This window comes from Lacerta agilis, chromosome 7 (genome assembly GCF_009819535.1).
Source record: "Lacerta agilis isolate rLacAgi1 chromosome 7, rLacAgi1.pri, whole genome shotgun sequence".
Classification (NCBI taxonomy): Eukaryota; Metazoa; Chordata; class Lepidosauria; order Squamata; family Lacertidae; genus Lacerta; species Lacerta agilis.
This window is the reverse complement of record NC_046318.1, coordinates 86,178,654-86,206,379: the sequence shown is the minus strand read 5'-3', so window position 1 is coordinate 86,206,379 and position 27,726 is coordinate 86,178,654. Positions and strand designations below refer to the sequence as shown.

Genomic DNA, 27,726 nt, shown 5'->3' with positions numbered 1-27,726 from the left:
TTCAGTCAGCCAGCGGAAGCCATGGAGCCTTTGGGGTGATCCCTTGGGAAACCTCCCCTGGCCAGCCCCAGCCAAGCTGCCCCTCCTGATTTCACTTATTTATGTACATGGCCTGAGCACCCTCCTCCTCTGGCTGGCCTCGGGAGCCTTTCCAGGTGGTCCTTTCTGTGGAGTATTCATTCTGAATTGTTTGCAGGGAGCTTACTGGACACACTGCTTTGCTTACTGAAAAAGGTCCATTTTAAAAGAACGAGTTTGTTGCAAAACAGCACCCAATCCATTTCCATGCTGCAACCTGCCTTTGCCAGTATGTGGTTTAATCCCACCTGCAAAACTGTCTGGAGGTGGTCTGAGGCAAACATGAGGATTTCAAATGCTTCTTCGCTTTACCATATTCCTAAATTGGCCCCTATATGTTTCCTGTTTCCTTGACTGTATTTGTCTTGCAAGCTCTTTGAATTTGATAATGGGAAATGGCACATGATGAGACAGGAGGATCTGGCCTCCCAGAGAGACTAGGCAACCTTGCCACATGCTCTGGCATTCGTCTCCTGCTCGCATCTGCATCACAGGCAAATACATCAGTCCACTAGTGTGGCAGCAGTTTGGCACGCTTACCTCAGCTGAAACGGCACAGAGTCTTCTCCTTCCCACAGAATGGAAAGGCTAGTTTCTCCCCGAGCCTTGAAGCAGGGGGGACAATGGAGGCTCCTGAGCATGCTCCCCTCATTTACAGAATTGCTGGGGGGTCGATGATGTTCTCAGCACCCTCAACCCCTCGCAGCATCTCCAGGCAGGGCTGCAAAATATGCTGGGGAGATAGTCTGCATGAAGGCAATGCAAAGGCTTGTGATCTGGCTGGGGTGCATGTGTGGAAGGGCAGATGCTATGGGCTTGGGAAGGGGGCTCAGCAGGTGAGGACACCTTGCAGGGGGTCTGTCCTAATGCCTGGAAGCAGGGGGGGTCGGGAGAGCACCAAGGGTGGGTTTATTTTTGAATGATGGATTAACAGCAGAGCACACAGGACTTGCTCCACAGCCCAGACAAAGACCCTGGCTTGTTCCCACCTAACTTTGGAGGGAACTGCACCCCAAGAGGGCATTTTTAACAATCAGGAATGTATGTTAAAGAGGTGTGGGTCACACACACTACATTCCCCCCTTTGGCTAAAAGCCACAGTCAAACGTTTGGATTGAAACACACTTGTGAAGTTGGGAGTCAGAGGTTCTGACACATGACTTCGTTACAGAAGTCTTTAACGTTCCCCCAAGTTGGTGACTGTCTCCTGAGGGTCTCTGGATGCTTCTAGAGGCTCAGATCATTGTGAACAGTCCTGGGGCAATGGCTCTCCGTCCACTCCAGAGGACTGTCCATTAGATGCATCTTGAGATGGCTCCTCTGATTTCAGGATGCGCCTGGGACTCCCTCAGACGTCTCTTGGAAGTCCTTCCACCTTCATATAATCAGTGACGGAGGCAGGGGCCCATCCTTCTCTCGTTTGCACTTTAACCTGTACCATCTTGTCATGCCCCTTCCAGTATTTTTTGTGTGGTCTGGACTGTGCGTTCAGCCAGGCTGTTGGACTGAGAGTAGGCTGGGCTTGAGTGGTGTCACAATGATGCCCTATTCTCTGGCAAATGGAACATAGGCAGACACCACCTCCCTGGGAATCCCAAGGTGGGCAAAAAACTAATTTGCCACTATTGTGGCAACGAAACTGTCAGCAAAATGAAGAACTTTTGAGTGGTAATCTATTATCAACAGTGTCTGAGTTAAAAAATGTCTGCTACAACTGGTGAAGCATGTGGTCACTAATGGAGTCTTTCTCTGTACAGCCAAAAATGACTCTCTTGCCAAGTGTTCAGCAAGGCATCTGAGCAGGGGTCAGCAAACTTTTTCATCAGGGGGCTGGTCCGCTGTCCCTCAGACCTTGTGGGGGGCTGGACTGTATTTTGGAAAAAAAAAATGAACGAATTCCTATGCCCCACAAATAACCCAGAGATGCATTTTAAATAAAAGGACACATTCTACTCATGTAAAAACACACTGATTCATGGACCATCTGTGAGCTGGATTTAGAATGTGATTGGGCCAGATCCAGCCTCTGGGCCTTAGTTTGCCTACCCATGCATTTGAGAATGTGCTGGCTACAAACATCCCCTTGCCTTGGTGTAGACAATGTGCAGGCCATATCATGGGAGCTGCAGGAGCATGTGAAAAGGATCCAGGGGTCTTAGTAGACCACAAGCTTAATATGAGTGAACAGTGTGATGTAGTGGGGGGTTGGGGGAGCTCATGCTATTCTGTTAGTATTTGTACAGTGGAACCTCGGGTTTTGTACCGCCCTCCTTACGAACGCTTCGGGTTATGAGCTCCGCTAACCCAGAAGTAGGTGTTCCGGGTAGCAAACTTTGCCCCAGGATGCAAGTGGAAGTTGCGCAGCAGCAGCGGGAGGCCCCATTAGTGAAAGTGCGCCTCAGGCTAAGAACGGTTTCGGGTTAACAACGGACCTCCGGAATGAATTAAGTTTGTAAATACACTGTGCTGTATTTGTTAGAAAATGTATTTTACAAAGAATAAATTGTACTGGGGGAAAGGAAACCAACGTAATGTAATAATGCAATGCAACAGCTGCAAAATCTTGTGACTCCAATTAAGGTCACAGAAATGCTGAAGGATTGCCTTGTTGGTTTGTTAACTCCCTTTAAGAGTGAGCTTGTGGGTGTCAGGTAGTGATGGGGGGGGGGCGGGGAGTTGGAGGTTGGCTGGTTGTTTCACCATTTCGCTGTTGTTTTGCCGAGTGTGGAAACTTCAAGCAGACGCTACGTCCAGGAGTTTGTGAGGACAGACAAAGCAATGGACTGATAACTTATGCACTGCAATGAAGGAGTTTTGGAAGCAAGAAGTTTTTTAGAAGCAAGAAGACCCTCTCTTGGGCTCAAGGGAGAGGAATGCATTGTATTGGACTTGAAATGCATAAATAACGTTACTTATTAATGCACTCAATAGGCCAGGAAGTTTGGAAAACTCAGCAGTGGCCAGAGGATTGGAGAAGATCAGTCTACATCCCAATCCCAAAGAAGGGCAGTGCCAAAGAATGCTCCAAGTACCGCACAATTGCAGAGACACCACCTTGCCAACAAAGGTCCGTATAGTTAAAGCTATACTCTAGGTTTGTGCCCAAGGCCTGCCAAGTCCATTTCCACAAACTTGCAGGAAGGGGGCCAGCACGACGCTGCAGTTGTGGGGCTGCAGGAAAGGGGCAGCTTCCTTGCAAACGCCCTGGGTGTGATAGGTGCCCTCTGTGAGCCAAACTCCCAGGCGCCATTGCAAAGGGTCAGGGTGGGGAGAGAGAGGCAGCTGTGGGTCTCAGTCCAGCTGCACGGAAAGGGGGGTCTCTGTCCCTCACACCCCTGCTCACAAGCTCTGGTGCTCATCCTTCTGCTTCAGAGGACAGAGAATGGCACTCAGCAAGTGGACAGAGGTCTGCGCCTCTCTTCCCCCTCTGCTGCCCCCGCAGCGCAGTGGGCGATGCAGAGGGTGCCACCCCAGGGTGCTGCTGCCCTGAGGCAAAATGTGGCTCTTTGTGGCCCATCCACCTGGGCCTCATGGCTGCTGGAGAGAAGAGGGCGCCCCATTCCTCTGCCTCTGCACCCAAACCTCTGGAAATGGCAGCCAGGCTGAGGGAACCATTAAACGTGGCCATGGAGGGGAGGTGGCCTGAGGAGAGCTGGATGGAGGGACGGCAAGTTCGGCCTGGGAAGGTGTGAGGCAGTTGGGTGGCAGCAGAAAATGGCTGCCTGGGCAGGGAGGCTCCGCAGCCAAGGGAGCCACAGGCAGGAGGCCAGAGGAGAGAAGAAGCCCAGAGGAAACCCTGGTGGCTTATGGAGGCAGGAGGCCTTGAAACTTTAGATTAAGGAAGGAAGGGAAATTGTTATTTCTTGGTGGACAAGAATCTAAAATAATGGTGCATGTTAACTTGGAGGATCTGTGTTTTTGGGACATGCACTTTCGATCTTGTTCATAAATGATCCAGAGTTAGACTTGAGGTGGCCAACTTTCCTGATGACACTCAATTGTTCAGGGTTGATGAAAGAAAAAAGGTTTGGGAAGAATTCCAAAAGGACCTCTCCAAACGGCATGAATGGATGGTTCAATAGCAAATGCAATTTGTTTTAAGCACCTGCGAAAGGGTGCACAGAAGGGCTCCCAATCCTGGCTCCCCAGATATCTAAGTATCTGTGTGGCTCTGCATTGGCAGGTCCTGCTGACATTATACTGCTGCTGCACAAGTCCATGGTGTGACCACACTGGGAATACGGCGAGAAAGAGCTCAGAAAAGGGCAGCCAAGATGACTTGGGGTGGAAGCTGGTCCCCTTTTAGGAGAAATTACAACTGGTGGCGCTCTTTCGTTCAGAAGAGACAGGGCTTCCACCGTGTGTGTGGAATCCCGCAGTGTGGAGAACTTGAAATGAATGTGGTCAAGCAATGAGGCTGAAGGGCAGGAGCTTCAGGACAGAGAAAACAAAGCAGCTCTTCATCAAGGGCACAGTTAAACTGTGGAACTCATTGCTACAAGGTGGCCACCAACTTCAGACAGCTTTAAAAGAGGATTTGACAAATTAATGCAGCAGAAGACTCTAAATGGCTACAGGCCACAATGGCTACGTGCTCTGGTAATCACAAGGGCTGCACTCGGCTTGGAATTATGGGCTTCCCTCCAGGGCATCTAGTCTGACACTTCCCACAGTGCTGGCCTTAAATTTTAAAAATGGAGGGGGCAGCTCCCTGCCCATTCTGCACCCGTCACTCTTCACTTGGGCAGGATTTGGGCACTGGCGGAGGAAGAGGAGTGCAGGGGGAGCGCACTACCCCCTGCAGTGCGATCCCGGTGGGGTGCCATCACAGCTGCCCCCCTGCCCACGCTGGGTGCCATGCCCCCACAGGCAGCGCACCATGCCCCAGGGATGCACGCCAGCCCCCCCCGCTCTCCGCCCCCCCCCCCCCGGTGCCGGAGCATGAAGCTCCACCACTGGATATGGTCACAGCTTGGGGAAAAGGGTACTCCATGGGAAGATGGATGGGGCAGATTTGGCCCATGTCAGGTTCCCCTGCAGCTCCTGCCAGGAATGGGTGCCTGGTGAAAGAATCAGCAGACCCTTCCTGGATGGAGCATATTGCTACCCTTGCCTGGCTTCAGTACAGCACAAAACATTATGTGGCTTTGCATTTCTTAAACAGTGAATTGAAAGGACTTCCTTCTTCTTCCAAAAATGTCTCTTATTTGCTACGCTTTTCTAAGTTTGACCTTAGATGCCCACCCTTCTTCTTTCGTGAAATGACTTAGGTGCCCCTCTTGAAGACCCCCAAGTTAAGGTGGAATGGGCTTCTAGTACCCTAGCACAACCCTCAGGATGCCACCCACCTCTATGGGGTGGGCACAGCGCCAAGGATCCCTGCCAGCCTGAGTGCCCAGGAGCTGCCAGCTGCAGCGGAGCCTCCAAGCTCCTCGTTAAAACTGAAGAGGCCCGGCTGTGCTTCCAAACAGCTACATTAGTGTAGTTTGCTCAAGGGAAGGAAAACCTCTTTGCTTTCTCTTGCCTTTGGAAAGGGGCAATGTGAGGAGCCTGGCTCCTGGCCTGCTGCCATCTGCTCCAGAGGAGCTGGATAGAGCTGCCTTTTATATGCCCTGGGACAAAGAGCAAAACGGGAACAGACCCAGGGGGTGGGCAGGAGGGGAGGCAGGCCTGCCGCATTCTGAGCCTGCCGGCTCCAGCAACATTGACACGAATATTCAGGCTCCCAAAATCCCACTGAGACCCATCCTAGCCAGAGGCTGCTTCCAGCCTGATCTGTTCCCAGAATTAAACATACCTGCTTCATAATTCCCTTTCCCCCCAGAGTTTCAGGATTATTCATGCAGAGATGCTTGGTAACAGTTCATGAGCTTCTATGGATACTGATGGGATCTAGCTCTCAAAGTTAGGTGAACTAGAGGTCTTGGGAAGAGGGTGGGATGCCTTGTGACACCCTTGCGGGTTGCAGGCACCGTGGGGTGGGAGTCTCGGGCAAAGGGACCTTAGCAGCAGAGGCCACAACTCCTTCTGCATGGCTTGTAGCTCTGACCCTGGCGTGACTTTGAGATGGACTGCTTTGTTCCAGAGCACCAGGCTGCAAAGACGTGTTGTAAGGAAGGCATGGGACGCATCAGAGCCTCTTCTCCATACCCAACCAAGAGGTGAATTCACACCAGCGACTTCTCTGGGGTCACTTGCAGAGCAGCCCCTGACTCCAGGCCCACATGGGCAACTCGGTCAGTTACTCACTGGAGGTTTTAAGCTACTTCGGGAAGCTCTTGTGGAGAAGGCTCCTTGTGGAAGCACCGCAAAGACCCCACAGCCAACTCCCCCAGGCTGCGACCCACCCAAGGCCTTTGAAGCAAGGAGGGCAGGGAGTCTGGGGCGCTAGGGAGGGGCTCAGGGTCCTTGGAAGAGGAGGGAATTGTTGTGAACAAACCACACAGAAGCCGTTTCATAGAATCTTCTTTACTGCCCCCGGTGCAGAGGGCCTGATTCCATACTGCATGTTTTTACAAACACTTCATGGTATTTACAAGTCACGGTTTAGTGTTCTGCCTCCCGAAAAACAGAGATGAGCCTGAACGGTTTAGTCTGAGAAGAACAAGGGCCGCCTCCGCTGCTTTGAGCAGAAAGAGGCAGGAGGGGAGCCAGGGGAGCTGGGGGGGGGGTCCGAGGGAAGGAAGGGGGAGGGTGCCCCCAGCCTGTGCCAATGGCCGACACAGAATATGGATACAGACTTGCTCGAGTTAATACATCATGCAAAAGCAAGAAAAAAACCAACCAACTGGATAATGAGAGGATAATATAACATCAACAAATGCCAAGGAATGGGATGGCTTGATTCACATGGAGCAAATAAGGATGGGCTGGCGGAGGACCTTCCAATGCCGGGGGGGGGGGGGGCACAGCATCCTCTTGGCTTCTGCAGGCAGGAGTTGGGAAGGCTGCCCAAGGACACCCCCCCCACCCGCAGGGCTGTGGCTCCAGCAACAATCCTCCTCAGGACTGAGGCCACCTGTACTCTATTGCTCCTTTGCCATCTCTTATTGCTTTGAAAGGAGGGCAAAAACGCCCCTTGTGAGCCCAGGAAGAGCACCCCTGACAGAGGCAGAGGAAGACGTGCCCCTGACCCTACTTACGCTGGAGGGAGGCAGGAGGCATCAGGCAGGGCGGCTTTCCTACGGCCTCGCTCCCCTGCCCACAATCGCCCGGATGCCTTCCTCCAGAGCTCAGCAGAGCAGCTCTCAGCCTCGCCCCCCCCCCCAGGGGACCAGCTCATCTGCAATGGGCAGAGGACCACTCCAGCTTCGCCAGGCAGCTGTTCGCAGGCCGCCTAGGAGGGGGGCTCTCTGCGGCCGCTCCTGCCTCTCTACCCCTGCCCCCGTCTCACTGGCCCCTGACCGCCGGCCACAGCCCCTGCTAGCTGCTCCTCAGCGGCTGCAAAGGGAGGGGGGAAGGGTCTGCCTGGGTCCTCAGTGCTGTCCCACTTGCCCCAACACTGGGGGACGAGATCCGCGGCAACTGGGAAGGAAGTTGAAATGGACATCCAGCAACGCTAAATAAAGTGAAGAAAAAGAACAGGATGGGATGAGAGAGAAGAAGTCACACATGACAACGATGCCATCACATCAAGCCATGAAGCCACTGCCATGCTCAGCCCCGCTGGCTCCTCTGACCCCCGCCTGCCTGCCTGCCACTCCCTGCACACGACGGACCCTGAACGCCCTTCCAAGGAAGGAGAAGAGGCTGAGGCTGCCGGGCAGCGACCAGGGGAGGAGCAATAGGTTCAGGAGGAGAGAAACAGTGGGAAAGGGGGTGGGCTCTTCCCCAGAACGGGGCCACTGTCCTCATTCTCCAGATCCGTGGGGAGCACTCTTTGCACTTACGTATTCTATTTACAGGCTTCCCTGGGTCTCCCTCTCTGCAGCTCTGCCCGCCTTCCATGCAGCCCCCCCCCTCAGCCCCCGGAAGCCAGCGCAAGAAGCTCACAGCCCAAAGTGGAAGAAGCTTTCGAGCCCCGCAGTTACCTTTGTGGGCGAGAGCAGCGGAGGGAAGGCTGCTGCATCTGCGGCTGCGGCTGCCTCAGGGCCTCCTGCTGAGCTCCTCCAGGACTTGCTGACCTCAGAAAACCAGCTCAGGAGTTCTCCCAGTGACAGGGGGGCTTCTTTGGTGGGACTAGGAGAAAACATCTGAGAGAAAGAGCGCATGTTATTACGAAGGAACACAAAGCAGGTGGAAAGAAAAAGCACAAGGACGGTGCCCGTTTCAGGGGGCGGCTGCTTCCGTATGTGCCCCACCCTGCCACTTGCCCTCCATAAGAAGAAAAAGTGGGACTCTGAAAGCATAAGACCCAGGAGAAGACACAGCCTTGGTGGTACCCATGAGCATCCCCAGGGGAGACAGCCTCCCCGCAAGAGGCCAGGGGACAGACCTCGCTGAGCTGTTGCGGCATCAAGGGAGACCGTCCAGTTCTAACCTTTGCCTGTCCATGTTTTCGTACAGGGCACTTCCCAGATACACAGAACCAGACAGACAGACAGATGTGCAGAGGTCACAGCCAGCTAAGAGCAGCCCACAGCAGTGCAAAGCTCCCCGTGTGCTGAGCGCGGCAAGCAGAGCACCACAGAAAGCGCCAGGAAGGATCTGCAGGTTGGAGGCGTGGGCAGGGAGAAGGGGCGGGGCAGAGGAGGAGGCATGGAGAGAGGCAGGCAGGCCCATCCGCAAGGCGGCAGCAGGCGGCAGCGCCAGGGCACACTTACGGTCTGAGCGCAGAGTCCACGCAGCGGAGGGGAAGCCAGCCAGAGAGCAGCCGTGGTGGAGTGCAGACAGCAGTGGTCTTGGTCGTCCGGCCGAGGGCCCGTGAGAATGAGCAGTCCAGGCATGGCGTTGGAAGCTTGTGGCAACCGAGGGGGGCTCTGGGGTGCCCCTGGAGCACATGGGGCGGTGGGGGGGGGGCTCTCTTCTTTCCTGACTGGAGGCAGAGGGTGCAGCTTGCATAGGCAGGAGGTCGAGAGGCTCCTTGGCACGAGAGGGAGCTGGTGGGGCTCCGTGGAGGAAGTCGCTGGCTGGCAAGGAGAAGGACAGAGTGCAGCTTCTGCCCGAGGGGCGGCATCCACAGGTCCCTGCCTGGGGTTATTCTACTCTGCAGATGGTACAAAGAGAAACAAGCTCCCGGAGTGGCTAAACTGAGGGCGGGGGAAGGATGGCGGAGGGTGACGCAAACGCACTCTCTCTCTCTCTCTCTCTCTCAATATACAAATACTGTCAGAACAATCATATATATTAATATATTAGTCTAGTCTTTTTTGGTTAAACTTTAGGCACTGCTTTGGAAGGAGGTTGTGTTTTTAAACATTACAAAATAATAATAATAATAAAAACGAGAAGGTTAGCCAGCAGCTTTACCACATGCAGAGCAGAATAAATGCAAAAGTTATCTCAGGCTTTAAGGAGGCAGGGGGGCTGGGAGCACTTTAGGCCACGGGCATCTGCGGCTGCCCCTGCAGTCCGATGGATCTCCTGCCGCCTTCTCCTCCTCCCCAGCTGCTCACACTGTGGGGGGCCGAGATCCCACCAAGGCTGGGGGGGACATCTGTGGTGCTGCCGCCGCCGCTGCTTGGACCTGATGTGTATCTTCGGCCGTAGTTGGAAGAAGTGTAAGAGGAGGAAGAGAAGGCCATGGAGAAGCCGGAGCCCGTGGCGTCGAAGCTCCCTCGCCTGGAGCCTGACCGGGATCCCGTTCGTGAGCCAGATCGAGAGCCCGAGGTGGAGCCGGAGCCGCTGACATTGTAGGGGCTGTAATAGCCTTTGCTGGACTGGGAAGAGGCTTCCAGGAGACGCAGGCCGGTGCCCTCCTCCGTCATGCTCCTGTCCATGGCGTCCTTGTAGGAGATCTTGAGCTTGGTTTTGGGGCAGGTCAAGTACTTGGAATAGGTGTTCACGTCCCGCAGCTTCTGGGCCGTGCGGGCATCGATGGTGCCCTTCTGCAGTGCCTCGTCCAGGGGGACCCGGCCAGTCACCTCCGGCTCAATCAATCCTCCAGTCAGATACTGCACCTCCAGGAACCGCTGGCCGGCCTCGTAGTACAGCCAGCCCTTCTTCAGGGCTTGAGCAGCGGACATCTTGGTCTTGGTTCTGGGGTCCTCAAAGCCGTAGAAAGCCTTCTGGGCGAGGTTGATCCTGTCCACCATGATCTTGTCCACTAGGCCTTTGTTAACTGCATCGGCGACGGAGAACTTCTCCCCTGAGCTCGGGTCAATGATCCCCCCCGTGCAGGCCTGAGCCTCCAGCAGTCTCTGGCCAGTGATGTTGTCCACCAGGTTGCGGTGCATGGCCTCTGTGATAGAGACCTTCTCCAGGGTGTCTGTATCCAGGATGCCAGCCACTGGGCCACTCTCCTCCGCGGGATCACTCCAGGAGGTCAGCTGAGCTCTTCCATGGGCTGGGCTTATGGGGTAGGAAGAGGAGGAGCCGACAGAGGAAGATCTGGATCGGAACCCGCTCATGTTGCCAGACAACATGTCTGCAAACTCTGTGATGGACAAAGTGCCCGAGCGGTACTGGTCCAGGGCAGACTGGTCAATCAGCCCCTTCGCAATGGCGTCGTCGATGTCATACTGCCTCCCTGACCTCCGGTCAATGATCATGGATTTGACGACCCCGTCCGAGGAGGAAATGGTGATCTCTTCCCATTCGCACTCTTGCTCAGAGAGCTCCAAATAGGTCTGGTGGTCAATGAGGCCTTTGCGGTAGGCTTCGTACACAGACATCTCCTTCCCGGTCTCTGGGTCAACAATCACCACCCTGCGTTTGCGGACGGAGGACTTGGAGGAGGTCTTCCTCTCCCGCTTCTTCTCCTTCAAAGGCAGAAGGCAGAGCCCAGTCTCAGGGTCTGTCATGCACCTCTCCATCAGCTGCAGGTAGGTCAGGTTCTCCTCAGTGTTTGGGTCAAAGAACCCCTTTGTGTCATCGCTGGGATCCAGGAGGATCTCATTCATTTCCTCATCAAACAGGCCTCTCTTGTATGCCATTTCCACAGGCAGGCGATGGCTCTCCTCTGGATCAATAATGCCTCCTGTGGCAATCTGAGCTTCTAGCAAACGGATCCCGTGGTCTTTCAGGATCAGCCCTTTCTTCATGGCTTGGAAGAGGGAGATCATCTTGCCAGAGTAGGGGTCCTTGTAGCCTGTCACAGCCCTCTCTGCTGAAAGCAGCTTGTCCTTGAACTCGGGACCCACGATGCCCATGCGCACCGCCTCCTCCACAGTCAACTTGAGGCTCTTGATGGGGTCGATGACATACCCAGTAGCTGCCTGGGCTTCCAGCAGCTCAAAGGCTGTGCCGGGACGGATGATGCCTTTCTTCATGGCCTGGTACACGGACAGCCTCTCCTTGGAGGAGTCCACGTAGACGCCAGCAATGCAGCTGGTGCCCTCCAAGAACCTCTGCAGGTTTTTGGAGACTTCTTCCACAGAGGTTAAGCCCTCCTGGAGGCGCTGGGCGGTTGCTTCATCCATGACTTTGGAGCGCACCAGCTCTTCAACCGAGATCTGCTTCCTCAGGCCCCTGAAGGTCAGCTTCCGTGTGTCACAGAGGGGCAACAGGAGGCAGCCATTGTTCTCGTCCTTCCTGCATCGCTTGAGGAGCTGTGCATAGCTGAGCTTGTCGTCGGTGGAGGGATCCACATAGCTGCGGACCTCGCTGGGCTCAGACAGCTGGTCGTGCGTCTCCCTGTTTAAGTAGCCACGCTGAATGGCAATTTCTAAGGGCAGGTGGAAGCCCAGGTGTGGGTCTATTATGCCTCCAGTAGCCAACTGTGCATCAAGCAGCCTGAGGGCTTCTTCAGAAGGGATGAGATCCTTCTTCATGGCCTGGAAAAGAGAGATTTTCTGCTCGCTGTAGGGGTCGCGGTATCCGGTCACAGCTCTCTCGGCAGACAGGAGACGGTCGTGCATTTCTGGGCCCACAACCCCTTTCCTGACGGCCTCATCAACAGTCAACATGTCATTTTTGACGGGCTCAACAATGAAGCCAGTGGCAGCCTGAGCTTCCAGCAAGGGTCGAGCCACCTCTGGGCTGATCAGCCCTTTCTTCAGGGCCTGGTAGATGCTGATCTTCTGTTTGCTGGATGGAATGTAGATTCCAGCAACACAGCCAGAGCCGTACAGGTACCTCCAGATGGTCTCGATCTCCAGGATCTCACGGATGGTCTTGGAGCCCTGCTTCAGTGCATTGTATATTTCCAGGGAGATGATCCTGGCCTCATAGAGGTCCTCAGCAGTGATGCGGCGGCGGACATAGTCATAGGAGGTGAGGTCTTGCTGCCGGATGATCTCTGTCTTCTCAATGATCTCGATGATGATGATGATCATGCGCTCCTTCGTCACCTTGCCGGAGCGGAACTCATCCATCAGCCGATTGCGTTGCTCCTCGGGGATCAGGTCCGAGTTCATGATCTCCCACAAGGACATGGAGGAGCCAGCCATGTCTCCCACCGGAATGTCAACCTGGGTCTCCTCAAACACCTGCTTGGTCTCGGCCTCAGTGTACACCTGGGTTGTCTCCACCATGGTGGGTCTCTCAGGTTGCTTCAAGGGCAGCAAATAGAGGCCGGTCTCGGGGTCTTCAATACACCTCTCCTTCAGCTGCAGGTAAGTAAGATTCTCCTTGGTGTTGGGGTCAAAGAAGCCCTTGGTGTCATCTGTGGGGTCCAAGAGGGTTCGGTTCAGCGCTTCATCAAAGTAACCTCGCTTGTAAGCCACCTCCACGGGGACCCGGTGGCTATGCACGGGGTCGATGATGCCTCCGGTGGCAACCTGGGCCTCCAGCAGGCGGATGGCGTGTTCCCTGAGGATAAGCCCCTTCTTCATGGCCTCAAAGAGGGAGATGGTGTTCCCGGAGTAGGGGTCCTTGTACCCAGTCACAGCCTTCTCGGCGGACAGCAGTTTCTCATGGAGCTCTGGTCCCACAATGCCAGCCTTCACCGCCTCATTGACATACAGCTTCTGGTTCCTGACTGGGTCCACCATGAACCCTGTGGCTGCCTGGGCCTCCAGGAGGACAACTGCTGTGCTGGGAAGGAGCAGGTTCTTCTTCATGGCCTCATAGATGCCCAGCTTCTCCTTGGTTTCTTCCACATACACACCAGCAATGCAGTCGCTCCCTTGGAGGTACCTCTTCACATCCCCTGTCTCAGAGAGGTCCTTCACAGTCTTCTTCCCTTCCTTCAGCTGCTCGTACTGGGCCTTGCTGAGAATCTTGGACTCCCACAGCTCGCTGGCAGGCACGGGGGCACGCAAGCCACTGAAGGTCAGCTTCTCTTGCTTTTTGGTCTCTGTCTCTTCAATGATGGTGACAATTATTTTGATGACCCTCTCGATGGTGACTTTGCCGGATTTGAACTGCCGTATCAGCTCCCGCCTCTGCTCTTCAGTGAAATATTCAGAATGAATCAGCTCCCAGATTGTGACCGTCTTGCCCTTCAAGCTGCCAGCTGAGACTTCCACCACTGCCTTGCCAAAGGATTCCTTAGCCTGGCTATCGGAGTAGATCTCCTCCTGCTGAAGCCGGATGGCCTGGTCGGAGAGGGAGAGCAGGCGAAGGCCCGTCTGCTTGTCGATGTGGCATTTCCTCTGCAGCTGAGCGTAACTGACCTTCTCCTGGGCGTTGGGGTCATAGTACAGCTTGGCATCGTCGGCTGGAGCCGACAAAGTCTTGTGCATCTCTTCGCTGAAGTAGCCTCGCTTGCAAGCAACGTCAAGGGGGAGGCGGTGGCTGTTCACGGGGTCAATGATGCCCCCGGTGGCAAGCTGAGCGTCCAGCAGACGGACCCCTGTCTCTTTAGCAATGAGGCCTTTCTGCAGTGCTTGGAAGAGCGAGACCACCTGCCCCGTGTAAGGGTCCTTGTACCCTGTCACAGCCTTCTCTGCAGACAGCAGCTTCTCATGCAACTCAGGGCCAACAATTCCAGATTTGACGGCTTCGTCCACAGGGAGATACACATTCCTCACGGGGTCAATGATGTATCCACTTCCAGCCTGGGCTTCCAGGAGCATCAGGACCACCTCTGGCTTGAGGAGGTTTTTCTTCAAGGCATCATTGAGCAATAACTTCTGGCCCGATGTCTCTACCAAGATGCCTGCGATGGCGCTCGAGCCTTTCAGATACTTCTTGATGGCCTCATCGTTGGCGACATCCTTCACGGACTTCTTCCCCTGGTGCAACTGGTTGTAAAGATCCTTGTCAATGATTTTGCTCTCCAGCAGCTCGGCAGCTGGGACAGGCGCCCGGAGCCCATCGAAACAGAGCTGGCTCTTCTTCTCGCTCTCCTCCACCACCGTGATGACGAGCCGGATGATCTTCTCCACGGTGATCTTTCCAGTCTTGTACTGGCGCAGAAGGTCCCGCCTCTGCTCCTCAGTGAAATACTCAGAGTTGATGATTTCCCAGATGGTCACAGTCTTCCCCTTGAATTGGCCGAAGGGAGCGGACACCGTGGCTTTTCTGAAGACGTCTTTTGCCTCTTGGTCGGTGTAGACCAGCTCTCTTCCTTTGGCTGCTTTGTCTGTCAGCGGCAGCAAAGTGAGGCCGGTCTCCGGGTCGGTCACACATCTCTCCATCAGCTGCAAGTAAGTCAGGTTCTCCTGGGTGTTGGGGTCGAAGAAGCCTTTGGTGTCATCCGTGGGGTCAGAGAGGATCTTCTGCATCTCTTCATCGAAGAAGCCTCGCTTGTAGGCCACTTCCACGGGCAGGCGGTGACTATTGATGGGGTCAATGACGCCTCCTGTAGCAATCTGAGCCTCCAGGAGCCGGACTGCATGGTCTTTCACGATGAGATCCTTTGTCATGGCTTGGAAGAGGGAGATCTTTTCCCCCGTGTAGGGGTCTTTATAGCCGGTCACTGCTCTCTCAGCAGACAGCAGTTTATTGTGCAGTTCAGGCCCCACAACTCCCTCTTTCACAGCCTCATTGACGGACATCCGCTTGTTCTTGATGGGGTCGATGATGAAGCCAGAGGCAGCCTGCGCCTCCAGCAGGATGAGGGCTGTGCCTGGGCTGAGCAGCTGCTGCTTCATGGCCTGGTAGATGCTCACTTTCTCGTTGGTCGGCTTAACCAGCAGGCCAGCGATACTGTTGGTGCCTTGCAGGTACCTCCTAACGTCATCCCTCTTGGAGAGCTCCTCCACCGTCACCTTCCCTTTGGTCAACTTGTCCAGGTTCTTTCGGCTCAGGATGCCAGCCTCCAGCAGCTTCTTGGCAGGCACTTTCTGACGGATTCCATCGAAAGCCAGTTCTGGCTCACCATTCCGAGAGATGCCATCGACCATGTCTCGGCCGTTGGGCACAGCCTTCGACTGAGGTGCCTGCGTGGATGGGACAACAGCCTCCTGGGGAAGGTCGTCGGTCTGGATCATGATCTCCCTCGTCTGAGCCAGGGCCACCTGCTGCTCCTCCTGCAGCTTCTCCAGCTTCTCCCTCAGCTTCTGGTTTTCCTTCGCAAGGAGCTTCTCCTGCTGCTGCCGCTGCTTTTCCAGCTGCTGGAGCTCCTCCTGCTTCCGGCGGACATTCTCCTCGGCCTCCGCCTGCTTCTTCTTGGCCTCCTCCAGGGTGGCCGCCAGCTGCTTCTTCTCCTGCTCCATCTGCTTCTGCTGGCGCTCCTGCTCCGCTTTTAGGCCCTGAGCCTTGTTGACCTCGTCCTGGAAAAGCTTCTCCAGCTTGGCCTTCTCCTCCTCCACGAACCTCTCCTTCTGCAAGAGGATGTCCTTCTCTGACAGGAAAGTCTGCTGGAGGATCTGTGTCTCCTGGCGCAACTGCTCCTTCTGAGCCATCTGCATCTGGGGGAGGAGGGAGACAAAAGGGACGTCAGTTGCCTTATGCACGATGTGCGCACAGTGCGCAAAGAACAGTCAACAGTCAATGGATGCCGACACAGCAAGTTACGTTCAAAGCCAGCACTGAAGGGGGGGCACATGTTAAGGGTCAACCTGGCTGGCCCTGAGAGACAGCACATGAGGAAGTTAGGGAGTTACCACAATTTTCATGTGAGTAAACAAGTAGCACCTGCTTGTAATAAGACACTGTACCCCTTCCTTGGAAAGTGGGACCAGGACGTGCTGGAGCAAATGGTACCTTCTCTGGGTTAAGCGAGTCTTGTGCATGGCTGGCCTCCAGCTGCTCTTGGGCCCCAGCCCAGACAATGGCCAGGAATTGGGGTGGGAAGCTGTAGTCCAGGGGTGCTGGGTGGGCCACCACTGGCCCCGGCAGTTTCCCAGAGGAAAGCAGACATGGGAGTTGCACAAAGGCAGCCGTTTCCCTTTCGACAGACCTCTCCATGAAGGAACCTTAGTTCAACTGTTCTGAGGAACGACACCAGAACCCCTGCCCTTCTCTGCACAACATCCAGAATTTGGCTACCACTCCTCTCTCCCACCCGCCTTTAACTCATAGATGGTCTCGGGTGCAACAGAAGGAGGGGGCAGAGTGGATTGTATCTAGACTGCATTTTCATAAAAGGCAGCAAACAGCACGCAACCCTCTAACCAGATGTACAAAAGCCTGCGTAAAAATGTGATCCCCCCACCTGCACTCTGAAGTGGTACAGCCTGCCCTGCCCCAGGGTTGCTGAGTGGGTGGAGCTTCCATGTGCCTTCCTGCTAGTGGGGGAGCCCTGGGGGTGGGGCCTGTGGGCACAAGGAAAGGGGTACCTCCTCCGCCTGCTGCTGCAGCTGCTCCGCCTCGCGCTTCAGCCTCTCCTTCTCCTGCTCCAGCTCCGCAATGGCCTTCCGCAGCGCCTCGGCGTCCTGGTCGCTCTTCTGCCTCTGGATCTCCAGCGTCTGCACCAGCGTCACCTTCTCCTGGGTGGCCAGCTCCGTGTTGTGCAGCTTGCGGCTGATCTCCTCCGCCTGCTTCTTGAAGCGCTTGGCCTCCTCCTCGGCCTTTGCCTGCGCCAGACTCAGCTCCGTCACCTGCACCTTGAGGCGCTCGGCGTCGGCCGTGATCTCCAGCTGCCGGCGTCGCTCCGCCTCCAGGGTCTTCTGGAAGCCCTCAGCCTCCTCGGCCAGCTGCATCTGCATCTGCTCCTTGTCCTCCTGCAGCTTCTTGGCCTGCTCCTGGGCCAGCTCCTTCTGCTTCTGCAGCATCTCCGCCTCGGCCTTCAGCCGCGTGGCCTCCTGCACCGCCTGCATCTTCTCCTTCAGGATCTTCTCTGCCAGCGCCCGCTGCTGCGCCAGGTCCTCCTCCGCCAGCTTGCGCATGCGCGCAGCCTCCTGCGCCTCCACGCTCAGCCGGGCGGCCTCCTCTGCCACCTGCTTCATCTTCTCCGCCTCCTCTGCCAGGAACTTCTGGGTGTTGTCCTTGTCCTTCATGATGAGTATCTTGTTCTCCTCCTCGATGCGCAGCTTCAGCTTGAGCAGCTCCTCCATCTGGATCTTCACCTTGAACAGCTCCTCCTCCACCTGCGCCTTCTGCTTCATGGCCTCCGTCACCTCGTTCTTCAGCCGCTGCTGCTCCTCCTCCAGGATGTTCTTCTGGTGGTCCGTCTCCTCCAGCCGAAGCTTGACCTTGGTCAGCTCCTGCTCCACCTGGGCCTTCTGCCGCAGTGTCTGCTCCGCAAACTTCTTGTGCTTCTCCATCTCAGCGTCCGCCAGCTGCTTCTGCTTGAGTGCCGCCTGCTCCGCCTGGGCCCTCCTGGCCGCCTCCAGCTCAGCCTCCTTCCGGAGCTTCTCCGCATCCTCCTGGGCCTTGGCCTTGGCTTGGGCCTCCTCCTCCGCCCGCTGCTTCATGTGCTCTGCTTCCTCCACCAGCTGCCGGGACAAGGCTGCATCCTGCTCCGCCTTGACCCGTGCAAACTCTGCTTCCTCAGCTGCCTTCTTGGCCCTCAGAGCCTCCTCTCTCAGCTTGTCCAAGATGCTCTGCTCCTGCTGTCTGCTCTGCAGCAGCTCCTGCTCCTTCTGCTGCACGGCGGCCAAGTGGGCCTTCTCTTCTGCCGCAATCCTTTTCTGGGCAGCCTCCTGGGCCAGCTGGATCTGCCTCTCAGACTCCTTCTCCGCCAGCTCCTTCTGCCTCTTGGCCTCCTCCACCTTCGCCTTCAGCCGCTCCACCTCCTCCAGGGCTGTCTTGCGCTGGCGGGCTGCATCCTGCTCGGCAGCCAGGATCTGCTTGACCTTGGCTTCAGCCTCCCGACGGCGGCTCTCTTCCTCCAGGGCCAGCTGCCGCAGCCTCTCAGCCTCATTCTCGGCCTGCTCCTTGCTGCGCTGGATCTCCTCAGCGTTCTGCTTGATCTTGCCCAGCTCCAGCTCCAGGTCCGTCTTCCCCACAGAGGCCTTCTCAAAGTTGATCTTGAGGATGCGGATCTCCTCCTCAATGATGCGCCTCTGCTTCAGCGTCTCATCCACGATGGTCCTCTGCCTCTCCAGCTCACCCTCAGAGGACTTCTTCAGCTGCGTGATCTTCTCCTCAATGTCCTGCTTGTGCTGGGTGGCCTGCTCCTCCAGCAGCCTCCGCTGGTAGGCCTCGTCCTCAGCCAGCCGCCGCAGCCGCTCATTCTCGGCCTCCTTCTCCTTCAGGGCGATCTCGGCCTCCGCCTTCAGCCGCGAGGCATCATTGATGGCTGCCAGCTTCTCCTTGAGGATTCGCTCGGCCTCTGCCCGCTGCCGGCCTGCCTCCTCCTCCGCCAGCTGCCGCTGCCGCTTGGCCTCCTCCGAGAGGGCACGCAGCCGGGCTGCCTCCTCCGCCAGCTCCCGCAGCTTGTTGGCCTCGGCCTCCAGGATCTGCTTGGACTTTTCGCTGGTCGAGCGGGTCTCCTCTTCCGCTTTGGTCTTGCTCCGCAGCAGCAGCTCCATCTCAGCCCGCAGCTTGGCCAGCTCCTCCTCCAGCTCCTTGCGCTTCTGGATGGCTTCGCTCACCTCGTTCTTGAGGCGGAAGAGCTCCTCCTCCAGCAGCAGCCGGTGCTGCTCCCCGTTCTCCATCTCGGCCTTCAAGCGGATGACCTCCTGCTCCGCCAGGAACTTCTGCTGGGCGGTGCCCTCAGCCAGCCTTCGCTGCTTCTCCAGCTCCTCCTCGGCCAGCTCCTTCTGGCGCAGGGCGGACTCCTCGGCCTTCGATCGCTTCCGGGCCTCACGCTCTGCGTCCTCCTTCTGCTTCTCAGCCTCTTCCTGTGCCAGGGCCTTCTTGTGGGCCACCTCCTCGGCCTGGAGCCGCAGGCGCAACGCCTCATTGGCCTTCTGGCGCCACTTCTCCACCTCCTTCTCGGCCTCCTCGCGAGACGCCTCCGCATCCAGCTGCAGCTTCTTCAGCCTCTCGGCCTCCTCCTGCAGGTGGGTGACCGTGATGTGCTCCTGCTGGAGGGACATCTCCAGCTGCGCTGTCTTCTCGGCGAAGGAGAGGCGCCGGCTCTGCAGGTCTGCCGCAGCGCTCTTCTGCGCCATCTCCTGGGCCACGTGCACCTGCCGCTCCTTCTCCAGCTCGGCCTGCTTCATTCTGCGCTCGGCCTCCTCCGCCTGCAGGCGCAGCTTCTGCAGGTCCTCCAGGGCCTTCTGCTTCTCACGGGCCGCCTGCTGCTCGGCCTGCACCTTGCGCTTCAGCTCGTCCTCCGCCTCCTTCTTCTTCTGGGCCTCATCCTTGACCTGCTTGCGCAGGCGCTCGGCCTCCTCCTGGGCCAGCCTCTTCTGGCGCTCGGCCTCCTCGGCGCTGTCCCGCAGCGCCTGCAGCTCTCCCTCCGCAGCCGCCTTCTGCTTCTCGGTGGAGTGCAGCTGCAGGCGGATGATGTGGATCTCCTCCTCCACCTTCCTGCGGTTGATCTCGGCCTCCTCGATCACCTTGAGCTTGGACTGGATCTGCGCATCCGAGCTGAGCTTCATCTGCTTCAGCTCCTGCTGGATGGTTTGCTGCTGCTGCACGGCGTCCACAGCCACCAGCTCCCTCCGGCTGACCTCCTCCTGCATGCGCCGCTGCAGCTCGTGGGCCTCCCTCTCGGCCTGCGCCTTGGCCTGGGCATGGGCATCCGCCAGCTGCTTCTGCTTCTCCAGCTGCGCCTCCACCTCGGCCAGGCGCTTCCGCTCCTCCTCCTTCAGCTTCTCTGCGGTTTTCTGCGGGGGGGGGGGGAGGTGGCAGAGAGAAGGAAGGGGGGAGAGAAAGAAAGATCACACAAGAGAGAGATTGGAGCAGGGGGTGAGCAAGAGGGGCAGGGGTGGGGGGCATGGTGTGACGGCGGTGGTGGCTCTTCCCAGGAGGCTGCGGGAAGACGTGTGGCAGTCGGAAGAAGCTGGCGCACACGTCTCTCACTTAGTACAACAGACAAGAAAGCAGGGAAGACCCACAAACCAAGGATGATGGATGGATGGATGGATGGATGGATGGATGGATGAAGAGACGGACGCAAGACGACGGCAAAGACACACACAACGGAAAACAAAATGGCTGCAGGACGAAGAGAGCAGTTGGCACACCTCCACCATGCCCACCAGGCAGCGAGAAGCAAGATGCCCTCCAGGCAGAGACTCCCCCCATGGACAGCCCAAACTGTGGCAACAGGGAAGACCCATCTGCTCAGCAAAGGTGGGGAGCAGGAGCCAGCCCAACGTGGGGTGTGAGGCGAGGAAGGACGCGGCGAGAAGGTAGAAAGCCCCACGGCCCCCGGGCGGCCCCCTGCAGGCTCACAAAGGCTGCCAATTTCATTGCCAGGTCCCAGGCCTGCCCTCCAGATCCCCCAAGGAACACCTGCAGGGGGGGGGGGCAGGGGAGAAGTGAAGAACGCTTCACCGGGTGGAAAGCCCAGGAGTGCACTCCCTTGCTCCGGGAGGGAGGGGAGGAGAAAATGGAGCATGCACAGAGCACACCATAGAGACAGAAGCCCCGAATTCTCAGCCCCAGGAAGTGCCAAGAGGCCAGCAACTCCTGGCTGGAGAACGCAGGCGGTGGCAGGAATGGCAGATGATCGCAGCAGGGCAGTGGTGATGGCAACCCCCTCTCCATTCTCCTGGCTGCCTCCAGACGGTGGGCAGGACTAGGACCCCCCATCCCACTCCAAAAAACCTCTCCTTCTCAGTTGCATCTGAATTTCTGTCCTTCCTTCTCAACCTACTAAGAACCACAAAGAGTTCGGCCCACAGGAGGGAGTTGCAGGAGGGAGGGGGGAAGGGAGAAGCAAGGTGTGCGCAGGGAACAGGGTCCATGTGAGGGGGGTGTCAGCATGCGCACAGTGGAGTACCTGATGCAGAAAAGGCCTGGATCCTCCTGGTTTTTAACCCTCCATTAGATTCCCAACCAATACAAACATCCCCCAAGACAAAGCACTGGCAAAGCGGCTCGACTTCCAGAGGGCAGAAATCAAGAGTTAGAAAGGTTACAGAGGAGCATTTCAGAGCAGAAGAGGACAGGACAGGACAGGACAGGAGAACCGGGCGGGAAGGAGCCCCGGCCAAAGAAGCAGGTGCAGCTGTACTAAGTGTGTATCTGGGAAGTGCCTCTGGCAGACAGGACAGGCCCAGCAGAGGAGCCCCCCCCCCCCGGTGGGTTAGGGGGCCTCGCGGTCCAGCGTTAGTCATGCGGAAGAGGCAGTCAGGCAAGAGGGATGCTCTGGCCCAGGATGGACCGCGAGGGGGGGGGCAGGGGGAGAAGGATGCAGCCAAGGCATGCTGCCCCCCCTCCTCCCACAGGCTGCGCACTCACCTCCTCCTGCTCCAGCCGCCGAAGCGTCTCGGTGATGAACTTGATGTACTGGCTGCTCAGCGTGGTCAGCTCACTGTAGCGCGTCCGCAGGTCCACGTACTGAGAGACCACAAAGCGGCAAGGTGAGACTACAGCCCCCAAGGCCTTCCCCAAGGCCCCTGACTGGACTCGGCCAGAGGGAGCCACATCAGAAGGCCTCTCCTGCTGCTGCTCCCCAGGGACTGGCATTTGGAGACAAAACATGGCTAGTTGTCACCCAGGAGCTTCTCCTCCTCTGTGACTTTTCTCTTTCCAAAGCCATCCAAACTGACAGCCATCACTGCACATCCTGGTGCAGTGAGTTCCACAGTTATAAATATGCACTGAGCAAAGGAGCCTTTTTTTCCTTTTGTCTGTTCTGGATCTCCTGCCAATTCTTTGAACAATACAAGGCAGAGTGAGAAAGACATCTCTCTAAAGGCAAATGTCTAGCACATGGTCAGAAGCCCATTTCCACTCATCCATCCTCAGAGATCTCAAGGGCTGTCACATGGAGGACGAAGCAAGCCTGTTTTCTCCTGCTCTGGCTTCAAGTTACAAGAAAGGAGATTCCAACAAAACATCAGGGAAAACTTTCTGGCATCAAGAGCTGTTTGACAGTGGGGCGGTCTCCCTTGGGGAAGTTGTGGACTCTCCTTCTTTGGAGGTTTTTAAGCAGAGCTTGGCTGGCCATCTCTCATGGATGCTTTAGCTGAGATTCCTGCATTGCAGGGGGTTGGACTAGAGCACCCTTGGGGTCCCCTCCAACTCTATGATTCTATGGCGGGGAAACTCAATCTGCCTTGGTGGCATATCTCCACTGTGCCTGCTGCCCAGGATGGCTCCAGGGTCCCTCTCCCCCCAGCCCCCACCCAAGGGTGCCCCTCTCACCTCCTGGATGATGCTGTCTGAGACCGACTGAACTTTCGGCTTCTTGGCTGGAGAAGCCACTGGCTCCACCTGCGCCTTGTAGGTCACCAGCTGAAGCTCATAATCCTTGTAAGAAGGGGGGGGGAAGGGGCAAAGGCAGGATCAGCACCTGGAAACCCCAACTCCCCTCCTCCATTTGCACGGGACCACGGCCCCTGCGACGCCTGGCTGCCTCACCTTGATGGCATCAATGTATTGCTTGGCAAAGCGCTGGCACTCCTCCACCTTCTCCCGGTTGCGCTCACATTCCTCCAGGAGTTTCTAGGGAAACAAAAGACAGCTGTCGGTGACCCCGCAGGGACGGGATGGGCAGGGAAGGGAAGAGCATCGCCTCCACGCAGCCAGCCATGGTCAGCTGAAATGCTCTGGGCTGATGAAGGGCCACTGCCATGCCAACCCGTGTCCTTATAGATCAGGCGAGGGGATTCTGTGGAGTGGGGAGCTGCGCTTAGGCTGGTGGGAAAGAGACTTGAGGAGCTGGAGCTGCAGGCTCAGGGCAGGGCGGGGGGCAGGAGCGGCAGAGCCAAACCCCACGGCCGCCTCACCTTCTCCTGCAGCAGCTGCTCCTGCACGGCCTTGCTGCTGGTGATGGGAATGGCCTGGAGGCTCTCCTGGCGCTGCCGGGCATCCTGGATCCACTGGATGAGGCCCTCGTAGCTCTCGCGGTAGTAGCGCAGCTGGCGCCCCAGCTGGTCCAGCTCTCTCTGGCGCAGGTCAATCTGGGCCAGGATGGCCTGCCAGCGCTCCAGCAGCTGCTGCACCCGCTCCCGGTAGCGGTCCAGGTCAATGTCCCTCTCGCTGTGGCCCTGCACCATCCGCTCGTTCACCTCGCTGGCCTTGCCCAGGTCGGCCTCCAGGGTGCTGAAGATGGGCTGGTGCCCTTCCACCTGCCCACGCAGCCTCTGCGGAGGAAGACGCAAAGGGTCAGTCCTCCTCGCAACCTCTTGGCCAGGCCCCCTCCCATCTCCCCACCCTCCTGGCCCAAGCAGGCACCTTCAGCTCTGTCTTGGTGGCCTCCAGGGCCTTGAGGTCAGAGGGCACCGCTTGCACGTCCTTCAACTGCTCCTCGTACTTGCGGACCAGCTCCTCTGCCCCCTGCGTGCTGCGGATCACCAGGTTGATGGTCTTTAGCCTGTGGGGCAAGAAGAGGGGAGCCTGAGGTTTGCATCAGAAGGGCCTCCCCTTTGCTCCAGACACCCGATGGCAGCGTGCAATAGTTGTGACGTGGGTGGTCGCTTAACCATAATAGTAATTTTATTATTTGCACCCCAGCCACTCTGGGCGGCTTCCAGCAAATATAAAAGCAGAATAAAACACCCAACATTAAAAAAAAAACGTCCCTCTACAGGGCTGCCTTCAGATGTTGCATTTATTTGTGATGCAAATGAATGGCTGGATGAGAGAATTTTATGGGTTTGGCACAAAAGAAGGCAGCGCTGCGTCAATTCAAAACAGCAAGAGAGCAAAACCCAGCCGGAGTGGCAAAGCCACGCAAAAAGGCCTGGAGCAGGAAAAAGTGATTTGCCTGGCACCAAAATGACCTTCAGGCAGGTGCTGAGATGCCGCAAGGGGGGTTACTACTGAGAAGGCACCTCCTAGGCACCTGCCATCACTCACCTGGTGAGGGCACCCACAGAAAGGCTAGGGGGAATGGCGAGGTCAAGGACCAGGTGGGCCATGAGGATGAGGCAACCCGCTTCCCCTGCAGAAGAAGAGCCAAGAGGCTCTCACCCTCCTCCCCCCCCCCCCACAGATATGCCTTCCTCGCGGGTTCATCTCCCAAATGTTCTCATGGGTTGGGCGAACACAGACCAAGACCAGTGAAAGAGCCGATGGAAGAAATGAGATGCTGGAGAGAGGACACCAAGCAGCCCCATCGTCCGGGCAGCAGGTGCTGCTCTTGGGGGCAGAGAAGAGCCCCCGCCAGACCCAAGGGAAGAGGGCAGCAAAGGCCTTGGGAAGCGGAAGCAGCTCCTGGTGACTCCCGGCTGACCAGATGGGCGGACAGAGTCCCAGGGTGAGAGGAGGACCTACTTTTCCAGGTAGATGCTGGAGAGGCTGTACACCTGGTCCATCTTCTGCAGGGTGATGTCCAGCTCCGAGTGGAGGGTGGGGGCGGAGCTGGCCTGCTCTGGTTGAGCCAACACCTCCTCCGTCTTGGCGCTCACTTTGCCCAGGTTCTTCTTGATGCCCTCCAGTTCCAGGTGGATTTGCTAGAGGGAGAAGAAATGCAGAGGAGGGAGCAGAATGAAGCCCGCAGTGAAGCCACAAAGTGGGGCAGGCTCGGTACTGGCGGTAGCAGCGTCAGACTTGGCAGCAGCTGCTTTCCTGCCAGAGTAGGAAGGGATGCATGTGGGGGGGGGGCAGTACCTGCTGGTCACTGATGCGCTGGGCACACTCCTTGGCAGGGTCCTTGTCCAGCGGAGAGCGGATCTTGTGGATGGTGCGGGACTCGCAGCCCTCCAGCTGCAGGCGGATGTCCTTCAGCTGCGAGATGAAGTTCCTGCAGAGAGACTCCTCCTGCTCCCCTGCGGCACCCAAACAAACCAAGCCCAGGTGAGTGGAAGAGCAGGCAGCCACAACTTCCGCTGTGGGGAAGGGGCGCAGCTGAAGGGGGCAAAGGGAGAGAGAGGGGTCTCCTGGGCCAGGCCTCCAAAGCCAGCCTGTGGGAGGAAAGGGGGCTGGCTGGGGTCCAGCTGGGCAGGGATGGAAGGAGGGTTTGAGAAACACCCTCCGCCCACAGCACCACAGGCAATTGTAGACTTGGAACAAACAGAAAGCAAGACGGAGGCAGCCCCCCAGGAACCTGGAGCTTGGAAGATAGTGGGCTCTCCTGCATTGGGGCTTTTAAAGCAGTGGTTGGTTGGTTGGATGGCTGCCTATCTCTAGCTGTGACTCCTGCATTGCAGGGATTGGACTGGCTGCCCCTTGGGGTCTCTTCCTCCTCTACAACTCTGATTCTAGGACTCTGGGGACCCAGGAGATTTGTTTGGCTGCAGATGCCAGAGTGGGCCTCCCCCCATGGAAGAGCCACGGGGCCCCTTTCCCGGGGCACCTCACCTTTCTCCAGGCCGCGCAGCAGCACCTCGTACTTCTGGGTGCAGAGGGTGTATTCGCGCTCCACGTGCAGCCGGTCGTCCGGCAGGAAGTTCTGGGAGTCCTGGCTGTTGCGCAGGAACTCCTGGTAGTGGGTCTCCAGGCTGCGCAAGGTCTTCCGGTAATCCTCAGGGGGCATCGTCCGGAACTGGGGGAGGGGAGAGGCCAGGTCAGGAGGGGGCCCTTCCCTCCCCCCTCGAGCCCAGCTTGCCGGTCCCCCCACCCCACCCCTCCCTCCCTCCCTCCCACCCAAGAGCTTCCTTAGCACCCGGTCCTCACAATGAGCAGCGACCACGACTGGATCTGCTGGATGTCCCTCTGCAGGTACTGCCAGGAGAGGAGGCTCCGCATGTCAATGTGCAACTGGTGCCAGAAGGTCAGCAGGCTCTGGTGGCTGCCCTCCAACCTGCAGGGGAAAGAGGAGAAGGAGGCTGCAGACCCGCCTCGGGGGGGGGGGTTGTTGGGAGTTCCCCAGGGTCACCCGCGACCTGCCCCAAAGAGAGAGCAGGGTGGGCAGAGAGGCAAAGTGCCCTCATGCCACCCCCAGAGCCCAAAGAGCAGTACAGCAGCTCTCCTCCTCAACTGGGGCCAGGGGGGAGGGCAGGGGCACTGGGGGGGGTGTCTTGGGTGGCCACTAGCTCTAATGGCTCTGCTTTGCCCTCCAGAGTCGCAGGCAGCAGTGCTTCTGCGCCCGCTTGCTGGAAACTGCAGGAGGGGGCTCCTCATGTGCCCACATCCTGCTTGTGGGTTTCCCATTCAGGCATCTGCTTGGCCACTGTGAGAAGAGGAGGCTGGGTTGGAGGGGGCCCCGTGGGCCTGATCTAGCTCTTTTGATGTTCGCGTGAGTTTGCGGCAGTGGGAGCTTCAGCAATATCTCTCGGCTGATATGATCCGAGGTTTTAATCACGGTTTCTGATCTGCTACCCACACCCTCAAGGAGAAAAGAAAGCAAGGGGGTTGTGGCAAGGGGGGGGGAGATGCTGACAGACCTGCTGACGGCCTCCAGGGCCTCCTTGTTGGGTGGGGGCACCAGGAAGCAGATGGATGGCACAATGGCCTCGCTCCCGGCCACATTGAGCACCTTCCACTTGTACGGCTGGGCGTTGCTGAGGAGGGTGCAGGAATCGCCCTTGTGCACCGTGATCTGGGGAGGGGGGAGGAAGTGAGCAGCCTCCAAAGATGCATCCCAGACCCAGTTCACCCCCCCCACCCGGTTTCCAGACACGTGACCCCCCCCTCACCTCCATCTGCTTATAGTCACAGACGGCCTGGAGAGGCAGTCGTCCCTTGAGGGCCGTGCTGGGGCTGCGTGGCTTCAGCTGGACAATGGCCTTGGCTCGCTTGGCCAGTCCAGCCAGCTGACCCTGGTACTCAGCCAGGTGCTCCTTCTCCTCCTGGCATGGGGGCACAAAGAGAGGTGGCAGGAGAGGAAGAGAGTTAGACTCATAGGAGAGGAGAGCTGGAAGAGACCCATAGAGCCCCCTAATGTCTGCAGGGTATGGGGGGTGTTACCGGAATTTATGTAAAGGTTGAAAGGAGGGTTCACCCCACCGGCAGACATCATACAAACCCCCCCCAACTACCAAAATCAACACAATCACTCCTGCAAATGTCCCCACAAAACACTTCATCGCAGTTTCCCCCATCTCTATTCAAAGGGCTTCAGCTGCACATTACCAAATGCAACAATTCACTGATAAATGTATCTATGTAAAGCGCAATGGGAAAACTTTAGAAAGTCATAAAAAATTGCTCCAGTATGGATTTGCGCCATTCCACTGTTCAGGAAAGGAATGGCTAGCGGGGGGGGTGGGTCTGGGATGTGGGCAGCCATAATCCCTCGAGCCTGAGACCACGTACTCAGCAGCCTCCTTGCCTGGGAGAATATCCCTGGCATCCTGGCAAATGGGTGCCAGACAGGTAGACATCGCACAG

The 27,726-nt window shown here is 57.3% G+C and overlaps 1 protein-coding gene across 25 annotated transcripts in view; it reads right to left on the bottom strand.

Annotated features, from left to right (window-relative positions):
* Positions 1-9,382: 9,382 nt before the first annotated feature.
* PLEC (plectin) overlaps positions 9,383-27,726 on the bottom strand; it is a 112,199-nt gene continuing 93,855 nt past the window's right edge. For all 25 annotated transcript variants that reach the window (XM_033155986.1, XM_033155988.1, XM_033155987.1 and 22 more), the window contains 13 exons: positions 27,033-27,185; positions 26,781-26,935; positions 26,071-26,197; positions 25,756-25,939; positions 25,066-25,223; positions 24,730-24,908; positions 23,689-23,827; positions 23,241-23,597; positions 22,873-22,956; positions 22,657-22,761; positions 21,748-21,846; positions 16,785-20,165; positions 9,383-15,914 (listed from right to left, as the gene is read on the bottom strand). In XM_033155986.1, coding sequence (XP_033011877.1) covers positions 9,555-15,914; positions 16,785-20,165; positions 21,748-21,846; positions 22,657-22,761; positions 22,873-22,956; positions 23,241-23,597; positions 23,689-23,827; positions 24,730-24,908; positions 25,066-25,223; positions 25,756-25,939; positions 26,071-26,197; positions 26,781-26,935; positions 27,033-27,185 — 11,481 coding nt within the window. In that variant the 3' untranslated portion in view covers positions 9,383-9,554. The remainder of the gene's footprint in view (positions 15,915-16,784; positions 20,166-21,747; positions 21,847-22,656; positions 22,762-22,872; positions 22,957-23,240; positions 23,598-23,688; positions 23,828-24,729; positions 24,909-25,065; positions 25,224-25,755; positions 25,940-26,070; positions 26,198-26,780; positions 26,936-27,032; positions 27,186-27,726) is intronic.